This window comes from Aspergillus mulundensis (assembly GCF_003369625.1).
Source record: "Aspergillus mulundensis strain DSM 5745 chromosome Unknown scaffold_1, whole genome shotgun sequence".
Taxonomy (NCBI): domain Eukaryota; kingdom Fungi; phylum Ascomycota; class Eurotiomycetes; order Eurotiales; family Aspergillaceae; genus Aspergillus; species Aspergillus mulundensis.
The window spans coordinates 3,130,401-3,147,798 of NW_020797889.1; the positions used below are offsets into that span (position 1 = coordinate 3,130,401).

The following is a 17,398-nucleotide window of genomic DNA, read 5'->3' on the forward strand; positions in this document are numbered from 1 at the left end:
CTTAGCAAGGTATTTTTATTAAGTATTAAAAAAGGCCTTTTAAAATAACTAGCTTTAAGTTTATACTTAGTATAAAAAGTATAATTAGCATAATCTTATAAATTATATTAAGAATTAGTGGCTTAAAAAAATATTAAGCACCACTTTTTAATTTATTATATTAATAAAATTTAATACTTTAACTAAATTACTATATCTTAAAATAAGGGGTTTTATATTATATTAAAAAAAGATAATATACCTATAAATAATTTACTAATAATTATTTATTAAATAAAAAATATAATAGTTTACTATTATCCATAGGTCTATATAATACTTTAAAAAAAAATTACCTATTTTTTATTTTTTATAACCCTTTTATTTTATTTTATACTTAGTAAGATTTTTATATATATTGTGGAGGGGCAGTACTAGAGCATGGGAGCTAAAGGAGCCAAATAGTGGCGGAAACCTAGGACTAGATAGTACGTAATATAAATAAAAGTAATAGTAAAAAAAAAAATATATATATTAAGGTAAATAATAAACTAGGTACAGGAGGCTGGTAGTAAGGCTATAAGTACTATAAAAATTAATATTAGGGTGCAACCCCACTATATTTTCTTAGGGGGGGGCTAAAACTTGCTAGTAGGCAAGACTTCTCCTTACTCACGTTTTTTGTCCTTCCCTAAGGCAGTGTCCCAAAGCATGACAGCTAGCTATGCTCTGCTTAGCTAGCTGTGCTCTGCTTAGCTAGCTGTGCTTTACTTGGCTAGCCTTTGCCAGGCCTTTTCCTTTACCTTCCCTATCCTTCTTCCTCTTTCTGTTAGTATCGTGTACAGGCAATAATTAAGTAATTTAGCAAACATATTCTAGAGCTTGTTAGTTCCGCCGGGGCAAGAAGTGTTAATAATAGTTAATAAGTAACTTAGCTTTATTTAATACTTTTTTAATAATTATAGCTATATAAGTGGGAATAAAGGCAAGAAGTAGTATTATTTTGTGATAATTATAGCTAAAGTTATTAAAATACTTTTTTTTTAGCTTTTAAAACCGCATGTATATATTTATAGTAATAAAAATAGCCTTTTTTTTTTAGGACTTAAAAAAATTACGCTTAATAAATATATTTAGGCTAAATACTAGCTTTATTTTATTAACCACCTTAGTTAAATTTTATTTATAATATTTTACTAAGGTATTACTAATAGCTTTTAGCCCCTGGAGTTAAATAATTAAAGTAAATAATTATAAAATTTTTAAGTAATAATTTAAAAAACTAAATAGGAAGGTAGGGCCGGGCATAAAATTATAATATATAATAGCTAATTTTTCCTAGGTACCTTTTTTTATTATTTTAAGTATTTAATAATTAGCTAACATGGTAATATACTAAGGTAATACCATGCGCCTTATTTTTATAGCTAGTCTAGTAAATTTATGCGGTATTAATAAGTATATAATTTATATAATAAGCCGCAAGCAAGGGTTTTTTTCTTAATTTATATAAAAGTATTTAATATTATTTTTAGTTTATTTTTTGTTTTTTACATGGTTAATTAAATTAAAAAGGTTATTAGTACTATCTCGCGCCTTTACCCATGCTAGCCATGCCTTTACTTTATTTTTTTAATACATGCCTAGTAAAACCTTGGTATAATTATTATTATTTTTTATATTTAGTAATAATAATTTTTAAATAATATTTACTTCCTGTTTATTTTAAAGCGCTTGGTTAATATTAATATTTATATATTAAAAGCAGGTGTAATCCCCTTGCTAGGCATACTTTATATAATATAAATATAAAATTAGTTAGTATTTATAATTAGGCCTTAATATAATATACCAGGCTTAATAAAATAGGTTCTAGCGCATAAGTTACTAAATAATAATATAATAAGTATTTTATAGCTAGCCATAGTTTAGCGCTTTTTAGTACTTGCGCAGGTAGTAAAAATAAATATTTATTTTTTTTTAGGCAAGGTCTAAAAATTAGGTGTTTAGTTTATATTTTTTAGGCGCCAGATTTTTAAATTTTTTGGCTAAATAGTTAAAAAAACTATTAATATTAATAAAACCTTAGTTATTAAATAAACCTTTATAGTTTTTTTTTTATAATTTACTGGGAAGAGTACCGCGGGCGATTTTTATAATATTAAGGTATAAAAGTAACTTAAAAAGCCAGGAATACTTATAATAATATTAATAAATACTTAATATATTTTTTAGGCGCAAAGGTTAAACTTTTTATTAAAACTATGTAAAATAAGCCTTGCTTATTATAATATTACTTAAGTTTAAATAATTTTTTAAAATAAATTTAATATAAGGGCGCAGCACTTTATTAAGTAAGTTAATTTTTATATTAATTTTTTTTTTAGTTATTTTATATAAAGGTAATATATATACTAGCACTTTTTTTTTAGTACTAGTATAATTTTTTTATAAATTTATTATAGGGTGCGTGTTTATAAGACAGCACTTTACTTTTTACTAGTTTTAATTATAAAATTAATAATAGTTAATACTTGTGTATAATAGCAAGTATTTTTACTTTTAGTAGGCGGGGCTAATACTTTTATAAACTTAGGTAGGTATAGATTTTTAATAACTTCCTATGCTAGGTTAGTCGCGCTATTTTATAATATTTTTTATATAATTATTTTTATTACTTAGCAGCTAGTAACACACGGTGGTAGTTTTTTTAATTAGCTGGTTATTTCCTGTCTAGGTAAATACAAAATACTAGTAATAAATATTTAATTTATACCTGCTAATATATGCAAGACTATGGTACTATAAGTTAACTTTTAATTAATTATACTTACTTATTTTTAGTAGCGGGCTCCTAGGGCTAGTAAGTTAAAAAATATAGTATTATTAATATACTAGGAATAAGTTAAAATATAACTTTTAAATTTATTAAATATTTTTTAAAAAATAATATTATAAGTAGCGGCATGTTTTATAAGTTTAATACTAGCTAGTTATAAAAGGCCTAAGGTGTATAATTTAGCCTAGCTTTAGGTAGTTAAGTTATGGCTAAATAATAAAGCAAGGCTAAATTAAGGTAGTAGTTAAATTAATAGCTAATTTAGGGCGCGGGAAGTCCTAGCTAGGTTTAGTATATAAGTAAATATATAAAAAGTTACTAGCTAATTTTTTTTAACCTTATTATTTATAAAGTCCCAGGTATAAACAAGCCTGTTATTTTTTATAATTAATCTTAATTTTTTTAAGCAGTGGCTATTATAACTAGGCTAAAAGGGCATGCTTAGGGCGCGGTTAATATTTCCAGGCGTAATAACTAATATTATATATTTTTTTTATTTTTTATTACCCACGCGATCTACCACGGCGTTATTAATATTATTTTAAATAACTTGTTATTTAATATTTAAACTTAAATTATTAAATATTTTTTAAACCTTTTTAGCTAATAGTTACAATTACACATGCTTAAAAATATTTATAATAATATTTATTTAATTCTTGTTATTATAATATTTAAAAATAAGGGTATTTTAAATCCCTTTTACCTTAGCGCGCTGCTTTTCCGCGTTTTTAATAACTTTTTTAGTTATATTTTAAAACTTGTTTTTATTAGCGGCCATGGAGTTAGTTATTTTTCATGCCTTAATTTTTAAAATATGTTTTTAAAGCTTTATAATAGTATTTTTTAAATTATTTTTTATAATAAATAATATTATAAATAGCTTTTTTTATTATTTATACTACACGTTAAGTAGCATGTTTTTAATAACTTAAATAGCTTTTTTTATACTAGTATAGGTTACTAGTTTAATTTTAATTAACTACTACTTTATAAAAAAAATGGCACCCATGGTTATCTAGGTTTACTTTAGTATATTTAGTAAACACGGGGTTAAGGCGCGCTGCTAGGGCTAGTAAAGGCTTAATAATTAAAAGGGGTGGTATTAAATAATATTAATTAATAAATTTATCCGCGTACGCGAAAAGGTATTTTTATTATTATAATTATTATTAGGTTTCTAAACATCCTAGCTTTTAAGTATTTAATAATTATAAAATTAATAGGTTTTAGCGCGCTTGGTGCTAGCACCTTTATTAAGTTAAAAGGCTTTTAACTTATTTTTTTTTAGTATTTATATCGGGCGGCTATTACTTTCTTACTTTTTTTAAAAAGGTTAAAATTAAAAAAAAATAATAGGGCCATAGTTATAATACCTAGTATTTTAGCATGGGTAGTAATAGTTTAGGTAAGTAAGTAATTAGTAAAAAAAAGTAATATATAATAATAAAAAATAGTGGGTAAAGGTAATACTATAAACTAGGAAAAATATAAAATTAAATAGCAAAAGTTAAAAAAAATAAAAAATATAAAATTTTTAAAAAGTATTAAATTATAATAATTAAAGCAGGTCTAGATAATAATAAGTAAAATATAAAAAAATTAATTTTAATTAATTGGGGGTAACATAAAAAAAATTAATTAATAAAAAATAACATAAAAAAATCTAACTAATAGCAAAATATAAAAAAAATTTACTTAGTAACTTTTTACTTAGTAACTTTTTAATTTTTTACTTAGTAACTTTTTAACTCTTTACTTAGTAACTTTTTAACTTTTTAACTCTTTACTTAGTAACTTTTTAACTTATTTTAGCCAGTGGCGGCAGTATAATAATAGCTAGATTTTATTTATTTAGTACCTAGCTAGCTTTTTATTTTACTACTATATTTACCTAGTTTTTTATATTCTAGTTTTTTTTTACTTCCTGCTCTCCCATTTTTAAGTTTTTGCCTTATTTTTTAGGTTTTATAGTACTACTAGTAAACTTTTTATTTAGGTAAAATAACTTTAACCTATTACTATTTATTATATAGGCCATGCGTGTGCTATTAAGTTTACTTAATTAATAAGTTTTAATATTAATATACACTTTTTTAATTTAGTAGGGTCCTAGCTATTAAAACTATAGTTTAGTTATTATTTTTAAATTTTACTTTTATTTACTATTTTATAAAAGCACGTAATTACCTTTTTTTAGTAATATATGCTTAATAACATGGTTATTATCCTAAATATTTTTATTTTTTTTTTAAATATATTCTAGTTGTAAAACCGCTTTTTTTATATTTTTATTTTTTTTTTTAATTTACCAGGTTTTTATTATAATTAGGTCTTTTTAAGTATAAATATTTTTTTAAGGTAGGGTTGCCCATGTGGGTACTTTAAGTTTAATTAAAAAAACTACTTTTTAGCCTATAAGTATTTAAATAGGAGTTATCCTAGTGATTTTATAAGTTATTAACTAAATAAATTATAGTATTAGGTAAAAGTGTTAGGTTTAGTCTTTTTTAGTATTATTAGTAAGTTTGCTAATAATATTTTTAATAACTTAATTTATATATTTAATAATAATGTTTACTTTTAAATGCTATAGCAAGATATTAGCTTGCTTAACCTTATATTTTTATAAAAGAATATTAATAACTTTTTTTTTTATTTTTAGTTTTTTATCCAGGACTATTTGGCGGGGAACTTTAAATTTATAAATAATATATTTAAATAAAAACTTTATAATAGTAAGTATATTTATAGTAACTAGTAGTTTATCTTTAGGCTATTTTAATAGCAGGCATGTTTTTAGTACTACATACTTAAAATTAGTATTAAAAGGCATGTAAATAATATTAATATTAAATATATTAAAAAAAAGCAGCGCGGTGGTGGGATAAAGTTTTTTATATTTTTACTAAAAATTTTTAGCTTGGTAGGTAAGGTATTTTCTTACTAAAGCTACTATATTTATATAGCTACCTAACTACTAGTACCTAAAAAATAAGTAATTATAGGTACCTTCGCGCCCTTTATACCCTAATTTTTTATATATTACCTTAAGAATTATATAATATTTTTTTATATTATTAACCACTTATTGGACCGGCTAGCCTTTAAAGCCTTTTTAAAATAGGTAGCCTTTATATAAAATATAAATAATAGTAGTAGCTTAAAGCTTATAGTAATTTAACTAGCTTATTTTTAATAATTTTAATAGGGTTACTAGGTACCGGGTAATCTTATAATACCTTATTAAATAATAGCCTTTTAAAAATATACTTACTTTTAAGTTAGGTTTATTTTTATTTTTTTTTAGTAATAAGTTATAATTTTTTAGGATTTTTATAAATTTACTGGAGGCCCTTGCCTTAGTTAATTATATTTATGTTTTAACCACTTCTAGTTTTGCTTTTACCTATTTATTAATATTAATTTTAGTGTTTTTTTATGCTATATTTTTTTTTATAATAGGCCTGCGTGATAAAATATTTATAATTATGTTTTTATTACCTAGTACATGCTTTATAATAAAGTTAAATATTTAAATTTATGCTAACTAACTTACTACCAGCGCGCCTAGTAAATTAAATATTAATTTATTTAACTAGCCCACCAGGGTGTTAGTATTAGTTTTTAGGAAAAAATACATGCTATATAATTAAAACCTAAGCTTTTTAAAAGTTATTATAAGGCCTTAATATTCTTTTTTTTTAATATTATATTATTTTTTTATATTACTTTATATGCCGGAGTTATATCTTGCCGCGTGTTATTTTTTATTTTTTTTTTATATAATACACGCTCCCTATTTATTTAGGCTTGTGTTTATTACTAAAATAATTATTAGTAAGGTAATAATATAATTAATAAATAGCACGCATGGGAATATTGCAATAATTTTTTATAAGTAAATAAAAGTATTTTTTTGTTTTTTTTCCCACCACTAGCAGGTGTTTTTATAAAGTAGTAGGTATAGGGGTTTAGCTTTTTAGGTATAGTAATTAATAATTATTTTAAACCCTGCTATTAGCCCTATAAATTTATAAACTTATTTAATATTTTAAGGCTTGGGCTAGTAAAGAACCTTGGCTATTTTTATTATTTTAAAATACCTTTTATTATAGTTATATACCTATCCTATAATTTTAAGCCCCTTTATATAAAATTATAACTTTTTTATTAAAACTATGGCCCTAGCAAGCTTTATTAAATAAAGCACGTGATTTAAGTTTACTAGGTGCTTTAATATATATTATTAAATTCTTGGTAAAGCTTTTTTATTATTATACTTAGTTTTAAATTTTTTTACACTAATATTATTTAAGAATATTTTTATTATTAGTAGTATTAGTTTTTTTAAAATTTTTTTTTTAACCTTAACAAACTAGGCGACCAAGTTTATAACTTTTTATATAATAGTTATTTATTAAAAAAGGCTTATTATAATATAAATAGCAGTCTTGTTTTTATTTTTAGGGTTTAAAATAATTTAGTTATACCTAAATATTTAATTAATAAAAAATACCACGGCCATGCCAGTAAACTTATTAAAAAACTTATTAATATTTAGCAAGAGGTTTATATTTTATATAGTAACCTTATTAAGCTTAGTAATATTAATTACTAGTTAGTAAATACCAGGCATTTTTTTAATAACTAAAAAGTATGGGTTTTTATAAGGGCCCTGGGAGTGTTTAAATATTCTAGCCTTTAGGTATTTTTTAAGTATTTTAATTACTATTTTTTAGGCCGCTCTTAGGATTTTAATTAAGGGTACTTATTATATTTAGTATTTTACTATTTATAATTACTATAAGGGCGCCACCTTTAGTCACACGTGGCTAATATTTTTAGTCCCCTATCCTAGCGCTTTTTTTTTTTAATATAGTATGTTTAGTAATATTTTCTTTTTTTATATTATTAACTAGTTTTTAACTTTTAACTTTATGGCTTTTTTAAGTGTTAGTTAGGTTTCCCGCAGGAACTAGGTAATTTATAATTAAAAATAAAAGTTAAATTTAGTACTTGCTTCGGGCGCCTGGTAAAAAAAATAATATTATTTAAAATAAAGTTTTTACTAATTTTTTATACCTTTTAATATATTACCTCCTTCCACGCTATCCACTAGTTATACTTTATTAACTTTTTTTTTAAATAGGGTTACTAGCCAGGCTATATTTAAAGGCCGTGCCTTATGTATCTTTTTAGCTTTATATTTTATTTATTAAATATATTTTAGGGGCTTGCTTAGGTATTTTAATAATTTTTAGGTAATTTTATTAACAAGCGCTTTATATATATTAAATAAGTTAGGTATAAACTTAGTAATTATAAATTTATAGCCCGTGATTAACTTAATAATTTTATATTTATTTAAACGCAAAATTACCTAGCACAAAATTAACTTAATTTTTAAATTTTTAAGCGGCTGGGGGGTGTTTAAGTAACCTTTAACTTACTTAGTAATTTTATATTTAACTAAACATAAAATTATCTTAATTTTTAGTTTTTTAGGCGCTTAGGCATAGCTTGGGTGTTTAGCCACCTTATTAAAAACCTTATTTATTAGTTATTTTAGGGCCCCTAGTGTTATTATTCTAGCTTTTATAATAAGTAACTACCTAATATTATAATTCTTGCTTAATTTTTTAAATCCTGCCTGGGCTAAATATTCTTTTTATATTTAGCTAGTAATGGCTTCCAGGGTATATAAATTTTTAAAAGTTAGTTTTAACTAGTAAAATAAATTATATACTTTATATTACTATTTTTTTTAGTATTTATTATAAACAAGGCTTAGTATTAAAAGGGCCTCCTTAGGATAAATTCCTTTTTTAAATTATTTAGTATAAAATAGTTAATACTTTAGTATATAAGGTCCTTAATAATTATTAAAAGGTTTTTTATAATACCTATATAGCTACCCTTAGCTTAATTTATAATTATTATTTTTACTTATAGCTTTAGCTTGTAGGGCAAGTTAATTTTTTTATATAATTATTTATTAATAATATTAAGTTTCGTGTTGGTATTTAAAAGCACCTTTATAAATTATTTTTTTACTTTAATTAAGATTTTAATACTTAGGAATATATAAGGGTTTTTTTTATTAGGGAGGGGCTTGGATCTTAAGCCTTTTATAATAATATTTATAAGTATTACTTGCACGTGTTAAAAAAGCATGTTATTAATTAGCTTAGGTCCTAATACTAAGTTTATAGTAGCTATATTTTTTAAAATTACTTGGGAAATTTAGGTAATAATACTGGGAGGGCTTGGATTTATAAAAAGCTAATAAAAAAATATAAAGTATAGGTATTTAAATACCTTAAAAAGGTTATTAATTATAATATTAGCTACTAGTTACTAAAGTACATGGTTAAGCATAAAGTTTATTAATATTTTTTTTTTAGCTTAGTTACCAGCTTATTTTTAACTATAAGCCAGGATTAAATAATAACCTAAGGCTTTTTATTTTTTTTTTTTTTTTTTATATTTTAACCTTTATAGCTTTTATTACTTTTTTTACCCGGGGCTATTTCTCCGCGTTTTTTAAAAGTTTAAACTTTTTAATTATCCTATTCACGTGCTAGCTAAATCTTGCTAATTAAATAATAAGGTACTTATTATTAATAACTTTATATTTTTTAACTTATTTATTAGCTATAAATAACTATAATTACATCTTAATTAAATTATTAAATTTATAATTAAAGTTTTTACTATTTTTAGCATTTTTTTTTAGGTCTTTAGCGTTTACAAGCTTAATAATTAAGGCTTTAATAATACTAATATTTACCCTTAAAAACTTTAGCTTTAACTAGTTTTTAATAGCTTTTAGTACTTGTTTTGCTATTAGTACTCCTAGCTAGCCTTTAATTTTAGGTTTTTTATTTTTTACTTTACTAACATATAGCTTATTAATGTTTAAGTTTTTATAATATATTTTATTTACTATATTTACTACTTGTATAATGCAGGTACCTACACGGCATCTTAAAGTTTTATAGTAATAGTAGTTATTATAAGGCAAGGGTGCTTAAACTAGGAGTACTAATATATTATTAAGTAGGTATTATTATTTTTAGTATTATTAAGGCGGGTACTACTAGGGCGGGTGCTACTAAAATAGGTATTATTAAAATAAGTACTACTAGGGCGGGTATTACTAAAAAATAGCTTTAATTTAAGGGGGAATATACATGGTAATTTAGTATATAAATACTTAGGGGGGCGGTGCCTACCATGTGTTTAAAGGGTAGGGGGGCTACTATACTTATTAAATTATTATAGCTTTAAGGTTTAGTTATAATGCTTTAATAGCTTTTATAATTTTTTAAAAATTATTTTAGGTGGGGCTTAAGTGCCTTTTTTACTAGCTTATAATTTTATTAAATAAAACTAGGGGTTTTTTAGCCGCTAGAATACTAGCTATATATTTAAAAGTATTTAAAATATAGCCTTTTTTTTTTAGCTTTTTTTTTTTAGGAATATAATAACCTTTTTATTAACCTTAAGGTATAGTTCTTTTACTACTAGGGTATTTAGCATGTGCTTTTTAATTACTTTATACTTAAGCTAGTAATAACTCCCTACCTTTAGCCTAAATTTTTTAAGAACTTATTAAGTTAGGTTACTTAGGAGGCCTTGGGTTAACTAAATATATTAAGTATAATTATTTAATTTATTAATTTATATAACTTAGGCTAAAATTATATTATATTTTATAATATAATTATAAAAGTTATTAGTCCACGTGCGTGGCTAGTTTTTAAATTTCTTAAAATACTAGTATAATTACTTAATTTAGTATTAGTTAAGGCATTAGTATTTATTTAATATAGTAATTTTTAAAACCTTTTAGTCTTATTTAGCGTACCCTTTTAGATTCCTAATAATATTTAAAATATTATAACTATAATAGCCTGCTACTTAGGTAACTTTCCCTAATTTATTATAAATATTTTAGTTTTTATAGGCTTACTTATATACTTTTAAAAACCTAGTTATATTTTTATTATTAAATATAAGCATGCCTAAAATACCGGGAATTAGTATAAGGGTAATTAATAAAGGGTAATACTTTTTTTTACCATGCCTTTTATATTTTTAAAGGCGCTAGTATTACTACCGCGGGAGTTATTAAAGGGCATGTAAATTTTATTAATAATACTACCAGGCTTACCTTTAATTATAGGAAATATATTACTAAAATTCTTAATTATAGGCATGGGTATTTATTTAATATTTTTACCCCCTTTTTTACTTAAAAACTTAAATACATGGGATATTTTTACTTAATAATAAAAGTTAGCAAGTAAGTAGTAGGCTTGTATATATTAAAGGTTTTAAATAATTTTTTAAAAGGCTAGGTTCGCGAATGCTTAGTAAAAAATAAAATTTTATAATTATAAAAAAAAACTTATAAAATATTTTTACTTTATTATTAGGCACTTAATATAACTACCTAGGTGGGCCCTTGGGAGCTTTACTTTAAATTTACTAGCTATATTTATATTAAATTTATTAATTTTACTATTTAATTTATTATGTTTATTAGGTAATTAGTATTTCTTAAGATTACTAAATTTATTATTTTTTTTAAAAATTACCAGGGTGCTTTATGCGTGGCCCACTTGCCTTACTTACTAAGTTTAATTTATACTTACTATTTAATTTTTTTTAACCTTTAGGCCTTAATAGTTTTTTGCCCCTTTTTTTAATAATTTTAGGTGCCTAAGTTACTAAGGTATAGCTACTAGTATTAAAAACTTTTAATTTAAGGGTTTAGCGGGCGCCCTTTTTATCTTTATAATATTAAAAAAATATGCCCTGCGTTGGTTACTAATATATAAAGGGATAATATTAAAGTATAAAAGTTAAAAAAGTTAAATAATAGCAGAAACCTAAAATTAAATAGTACATAATATAGGTAGGAGTAATAGTAAAAAAAAAAATATATATATTAGGGTAAATAATAAACTAGGTATAAAAGGCCGGTAGCAAGGCTATAAGTACTATAGGAATTGATGTTGGGGTGCAACCCCACTACAATATATTATAAAAAATTATTACACTTTAAAAGCACTATCTCCCGCCCGTGAAAAAAAAGCCTTTAATAAAATAGTATATAAAAATATTAAAAAAAACTATTAAAATTTCTTGTATTTATATAATACTAGCCTACTAGTAAAAATTTTTATTATTATTTTTATATTAGTTTTACTAGCAATAGCACCTTTTTAAAAGCCATAAATTTTTTTAAATTAACCCTTATACCATGGTATAAAACCTAGCAAAGGTATAAGGCCTGCTAGCTAAAAAAAAATAAAGGTATTAAAAAAAAAGAACTCTGCCTGTAATTTATTTTACCATAAAGTTATAAAAGCATGTATTAAAAAGGTTAGCTAGTAAAATAAGCAAGTAGTAAAAAAGGTAAAAAAGGTAATAAAAGTAAAAATAATAAAAAAAACACTAGCAGCCGCAAATAGTGTTATTATTATTAAAAATTTATTAAATATTAAGTTAATAGCTAAAAATAATATTAAAAATTAAGGCCGTGGAAAAGGCTATAAAAAAGGGTGTACTAAAGTACTTATAATAATTTTTAAGTTATTTTTAAAAAGTTTTAGCCTAAATTAAAAAAGGAAATTAAATCTGGCCATATTTTATTATATTTTTAAGAAATTTAAAGTTATTTTTAAAGCAAGTAATTAAAAAAATTAATTACTATAGTAAAAAAAGCATGTTATAAATATATATTTTAGTTTTTTAAAAGTATATTAATTTATATATAATTTTTTATATAAAACTAAGTACCCGCGCGTTAAAAACCTTTTTACTTTTTTTTTTATATAAATAAACTTTTAAATAGCTTTAAAATTAATTTACTTTTAGATACTTTTATTTATATATAATTTTTTATAAAAAACTATGTACCAGCGCGTTAAGGGCCTTTTATTAAATATTTTAATAAGGCTAAGGGGGGGGGTATACGTAGTTATTAGGCGCTTTTTTAATTAAAACATTTCTTAATATAGCTTTGCTTACGTTAGGCGCGGCCCGGGGGGGTACACCTAGTCATCTGGGGGGTGTACGTAGTGCGACCCGTCACCGAGATAGCGGAGCTTACACAAATCCATTTGCATAGACAATTCATTCGCCTCACCCGCCCCTCTGTGAAATTTTGTATTGGGAAAACGCCCATCCACCGTGCAAACCGATCTAGAACCCAAGTGGTCCAGCTTCACTCCGTTTGTAATACCGGTATGCGGTATCATGCCTTGCTCTACCTGAGCATATGGTACCATGCATAAAGTGCAGGTGCGCGACAGCAGCGGATCCGAAGTCAGCCCAATCCATTCTGCTGGGCACATTGTAAGTAATTGGACAGAGGGGTCAAAGAGCCTTGTCCTACCCAATGGACTACCATCTGATGAGGTGATACATCGAGGTTCATGGATGGGCACGGTCAATGTAACCATCATGCTCGCTGGGGCATATTCCAAGTGATGTGGCGTGTATGCAGTTCTTCAATTATAGTTCCAGCTAAACCGAGAACAAACACCCTCTAGTGGCCAGCAAGATGATTCGCGGCTTCTATTGCCCACGTTGCACTTGGCCTCTTGTTGGTAAAATCTCCCGGCGGGAAGGCTCAGTGGTTGGCGTAAGGGAGGGTTTGCCGCGATGCCGATTGCTTCAATGTAGTTTCAAGCGCGGACGAGCAAGGCACTCTTGAATTACCCTCCTAGTACATGGGCTGCGATCCTGGACTGTGGATGCCTGCATTGGACTTGTAGGTTGTAGAGAGTTGGGCGCTGTCGAGAGTTAGGGTTTGGTGGCCAAGAGCCCTACCCGATGGGCATCTGGAGGGCATACCTAGACCCTTGGTCGCTTACGACCTTTCTTCTGGAGGAGATAGGCTGGGAAATAGTAACGACTCAGACCTCACTGGAGAATAGAGATCTGGTTGAACACAAATATTCATTTTCATTTAGCCCTACACAACAGACCTCGTTGGCTTCGGGTTGTCGCAGATCGCAGAAGAGAAGTTCGCCCCTTGGCTGGGGATACAAGTAAAATAACACGGAACAGATATTCGAGCCTATTAAACTAGATACGGAGTAGGGCTCTGAGTAAGGAATAGTGCATTGTTTTATTTAATTCGCCAACGCCGTTGTCTACTGGTGTTCTGCATTGGTGCCGCAAGAGATTGGACGATGCCTTCTCCTTTCCACACCGAGGCAAGGAACGGCCATGGCCTATTCAATCGTACTTCTGATGTTGTACAAATAAGGTTATGGACATGCATGCCGCTGTAACACTGCACGGTCAGCTCGGTTCGTCTCATCCACACATATCGCCGAGTCAGTGTTGTACAGCAGCGCTACCAACGATTGGGCAGCCAAGGTGTAACCAGAATGCGCTCAGGCCAGCGGTGGGTGAGGTGTGCGGCTGAGCAACAGGTAGGTCTGTGCAGGAGATCCGAGTAAGATGGGCTAGTGAAGTCCGTGCTTTTCAGGGATCGCATATGCATGTTACCGGGGCCGTCGCCGAGTCAGACAAGGGCTTGAAAGAGGCTAGCTATGCGGAAATCTGTTGGACACCCCTGAGATAATCGATGCACGAGGCCAGTTGGAAGCGGAATTGAACCTACTAAGTGCTTCCAGTGATTCCGCCGGTCAATGGGCTATACATATTTAGTGTGATAGGCTTATGCGTTGACTGACACTGGTCTAACTCTCTGATACACTGGGCTTTGTCTGGTATAATAATCATCATGGCATTGTGAATACATACATTGAATAACTAGTCAGTCCACCAACAAAGATAAGCCAGTTTTCGTACAATCAATTAACAAAAGCAAAAGGGTACAACATTGTCAATCAATATATAACAACACGAAACCCGCACATTCACAGTTAACCCGATCGAGGGGCTTTATATAAGGGAGAAACAACACGGCGAAAGAGCCAACATAGAAGCAAGGACTCGCCCTTACAAACAATCCTCAGGATAGTACCATTGCCACATATCCAGGCCAGTCCAGGGATCAAAGAAGTCGTAATTACCGCCCGACTTGCCCGGGATGGGCACCACATCCACCCAGATCCGACCCTCCTTGGTCACCCCCGTCTTGACCACCTTGCCGACACCAAGATAGACGTCCGTAACAGGAGCGTTGGGCGGGCAGTATCGTCCAGGATACTCGGAGCCAATCTCTGGCCTGCGGCGGATGGCGGGGAGGTTGCACCAGCGAGCAGGCAGCAATCGACGCTGGCTCGGTGGATAGGCAACCCCAGGAACTGGATTGCTGGGCACCTCATCCATATACTCCCTAGTCACCGGGTGGATAAAGTCGTAATCCCCTCCAGACTTGCCAGTAGGCTCAACGTAGACCCATTGGAAAGTAGGCTCATCCTCCAAATCATAAGCCAGCCCGTAGGCAACAACCCTGCCGACCCCAGCAAACCACTGCCCATCTGGCCGAATGTAAGCGCCAGAACATTCGTCGCCCAACCGCACCTCGTTGTCAGGGAGACCAGGCCCGCCACCCGTCCCCGTAGGCCAGTAGGTGTTGACCTTCCAGTAGCCGGGCTTCTTTTTACTTCGCACCTGCGTCTCTGCGCTTCCGGAGTATGCGGATCGCGGGTGTGACTCCGGCCGCATGTCGTTGAGCGCATAGAACTCCCAGAAGGCCCAGCCGCCCCGCATCGGTTCCACGAAGTACTCGTTGAGGAACTTGCCCTCTGCATCGAGCCAGGGCTGGACAATGCGTCCAATCCCAAAGTGCCTGATTCGATTAGCAGAGAAGTAGGAGCCATAAGCCACGTCGCCGACTTTCAGGCCTTCGGCTGTTTTGTAGCGGTCCCTGGTCTGGCGCTTGGGGTACTTTTCTTCGCTTTCCTGGTATTGCCGCTCGCGATCAGGGTATTGCTCTTTGGGCATGTCTTCGTCGGTAAATGGATCGAAAAAGGCCCACCTGGTGCCTGGAATGCTGGACACTGGCTTGGACACTGGCTCGGATCTCACGTAGACTCCGCCATCGTGTGTTGTCCCAACCTCCTGCACGCGGCCGAGTCCGAAGTAGCGTTCTCCGTTGGGGGCGTGGTACCAGCCACCATAGATACTGTTGAGTCGAGGGGCTTTAGACCCGGTTCGATTGGCCTTGAGGAGCTCCTCCATGCGCTTGGAGAATGGCATGTTGGTTGGGTGGTGAGAAGGAAAAATGCCAACCCACTTTACACAAGGAAGAATGATTACGGATCCATTTGGAGTTCAGACGAGGAGCGGAACTGGATTTATAGAGTCGCAATCAGACTACTCTATCGTGCCAGTTTTAGATCAAAGAGCAAGCTATCAGTCATGTGAAGAAGGCATCGAGTCCTTGGATTGTCTTTCATGCTAAGTAACAAGTTATTTTTAACAGGGAGGGTACCGGCAATTCTAGTACCATGTAACTTTGCCGCTTCTCGTCTCAGATCTATAAAGACCGCACTCCTTTGACATCTATTTCAATCCCATGTTTCCCGGGCCGCCCTTTTCCTTTATCTCCCGGAACGCCTTCACTTTTTCAGCTCATCGTCTTTTAGTTTGTCCAGTTGCCAGAAGTGGATGATGGCTTGGTATTGACTGCTTTCTGGCAAGTCATTAGTCACCTTCTCCATGTCTTTCATGATCCGTCTCTGTCGCGCCGCTGTTGGTAATCGGGAGCTCTGCTCCAGGCTCGGATGGGCTTCCGAACAGCGCTCCTTATAGGTGCGTATCGCCTTTAGGAAACTTTTGGCGTTGTACTTAGACTCGAGATCTTCGGTGAGATTTGGTAGCGCCTCCCGGATTTGGCCTCTCCAAATCGACATGCAACGCTCAATCGCTGCCGTGTAAATGCCGGGATTTTGCCCCTCCAGCTCGAGCTTCTTGATCAATTTGTTGATGTTGGAAGGGATAGGAGGTTCCTCTGCTCCGGGATTTTCTTCCTGCACCTTTCGGACGCGGTCTAAGAGGTACTTACAGTAACCCCCGACTGTCAGAAGGGATTGGAGCTTGTTGTAGCGGTCACTGTCTGTCATAGGTTCAGGTACTTGACTTGAGGCAACTGTAGGTGCTGCCCCGGCCCTGGCCGTACTAGCTGTGCTCGGTACTTCTGGCATCGATGGAATTTCGGTTTCCTTGTTTGGGCCCTCAGTAGGGGCAAAGGCGGAGTGATGTGCTGTGTGTGCACATTGTGGGCATTTGAAGTGGGTTTTCGGGGTGTATGGTTTTGTTTCGAGTCGTGAATCTTGTGGAGGTCCGTTTTTGTCGCCATCGTGTGCGGGGGACGGTGTAGGTGTGGCTTGCCGTTGGTTGTTGAAGGCCGCACTCGTAGCTTGGGGCATAAAGGGATATGGTGGTTTGTTGTTTGGCGGGGTTGAGAAGGAGTCTTCTTCGTCAGCTCTCTTTCTCTTGCTTCCCCGTGGGCTCGAATCCGGCTTGGGGACTGCTTTAGAAACCATCTCTGGATGTATAAAAACAGACCGAGTTTGTATGTTCGTGGGTAAGGATGTAGTAAGAATGCGGATCGCGAAGTAAGAATAGATAGGTGTAGCG

The 17,398-nt window shown here is 30.4% G+C and overlaps 2 protein-coding genes across 2 annotated transcripts; both read right to left on the reverse strand.

Annotated features, from left to right (window-relative positions):
* Positions 1 to 14,809: 14,809 nt before the first annotated feature.
* On the reverse strand, positions 14,810 to 16,015 carry DSM5745_02508 (uncharacterized protein; the record flags this gene model as incomplete). Its single annotated transcript, XM_026744524.1, has 1 exon — positions 14,810 to 16,015. The coding sequence occupies one exon, from the start codon at positions 16,013 to 16,015 to the stop codon at positions 14,810 to 14,812; it is 1,206 nt and encodes a 401-aa protein (XP_026607687.1).
* A 362-nt stretch (positions 16,016 to 16,377) lies between these two features.
* Positions 16,378 to 17,304, reverse strand: DSM5745_02509 (uncharacterized protein; the record flags this gene model as incomplete). Its single annotated transcript, XM_026744525.1, has 1 exon — positions 16,378 to 17,304. One exon carries the CDS (start codon positions 17,302 to 17,304, stop codon positions 16,378 to 16,380), a length of 927 nt encoding a protein of 308 aa, XP_026607688.1.
* Positions 17,305 to 17,398: the final 94 nt, after the last annotated feature.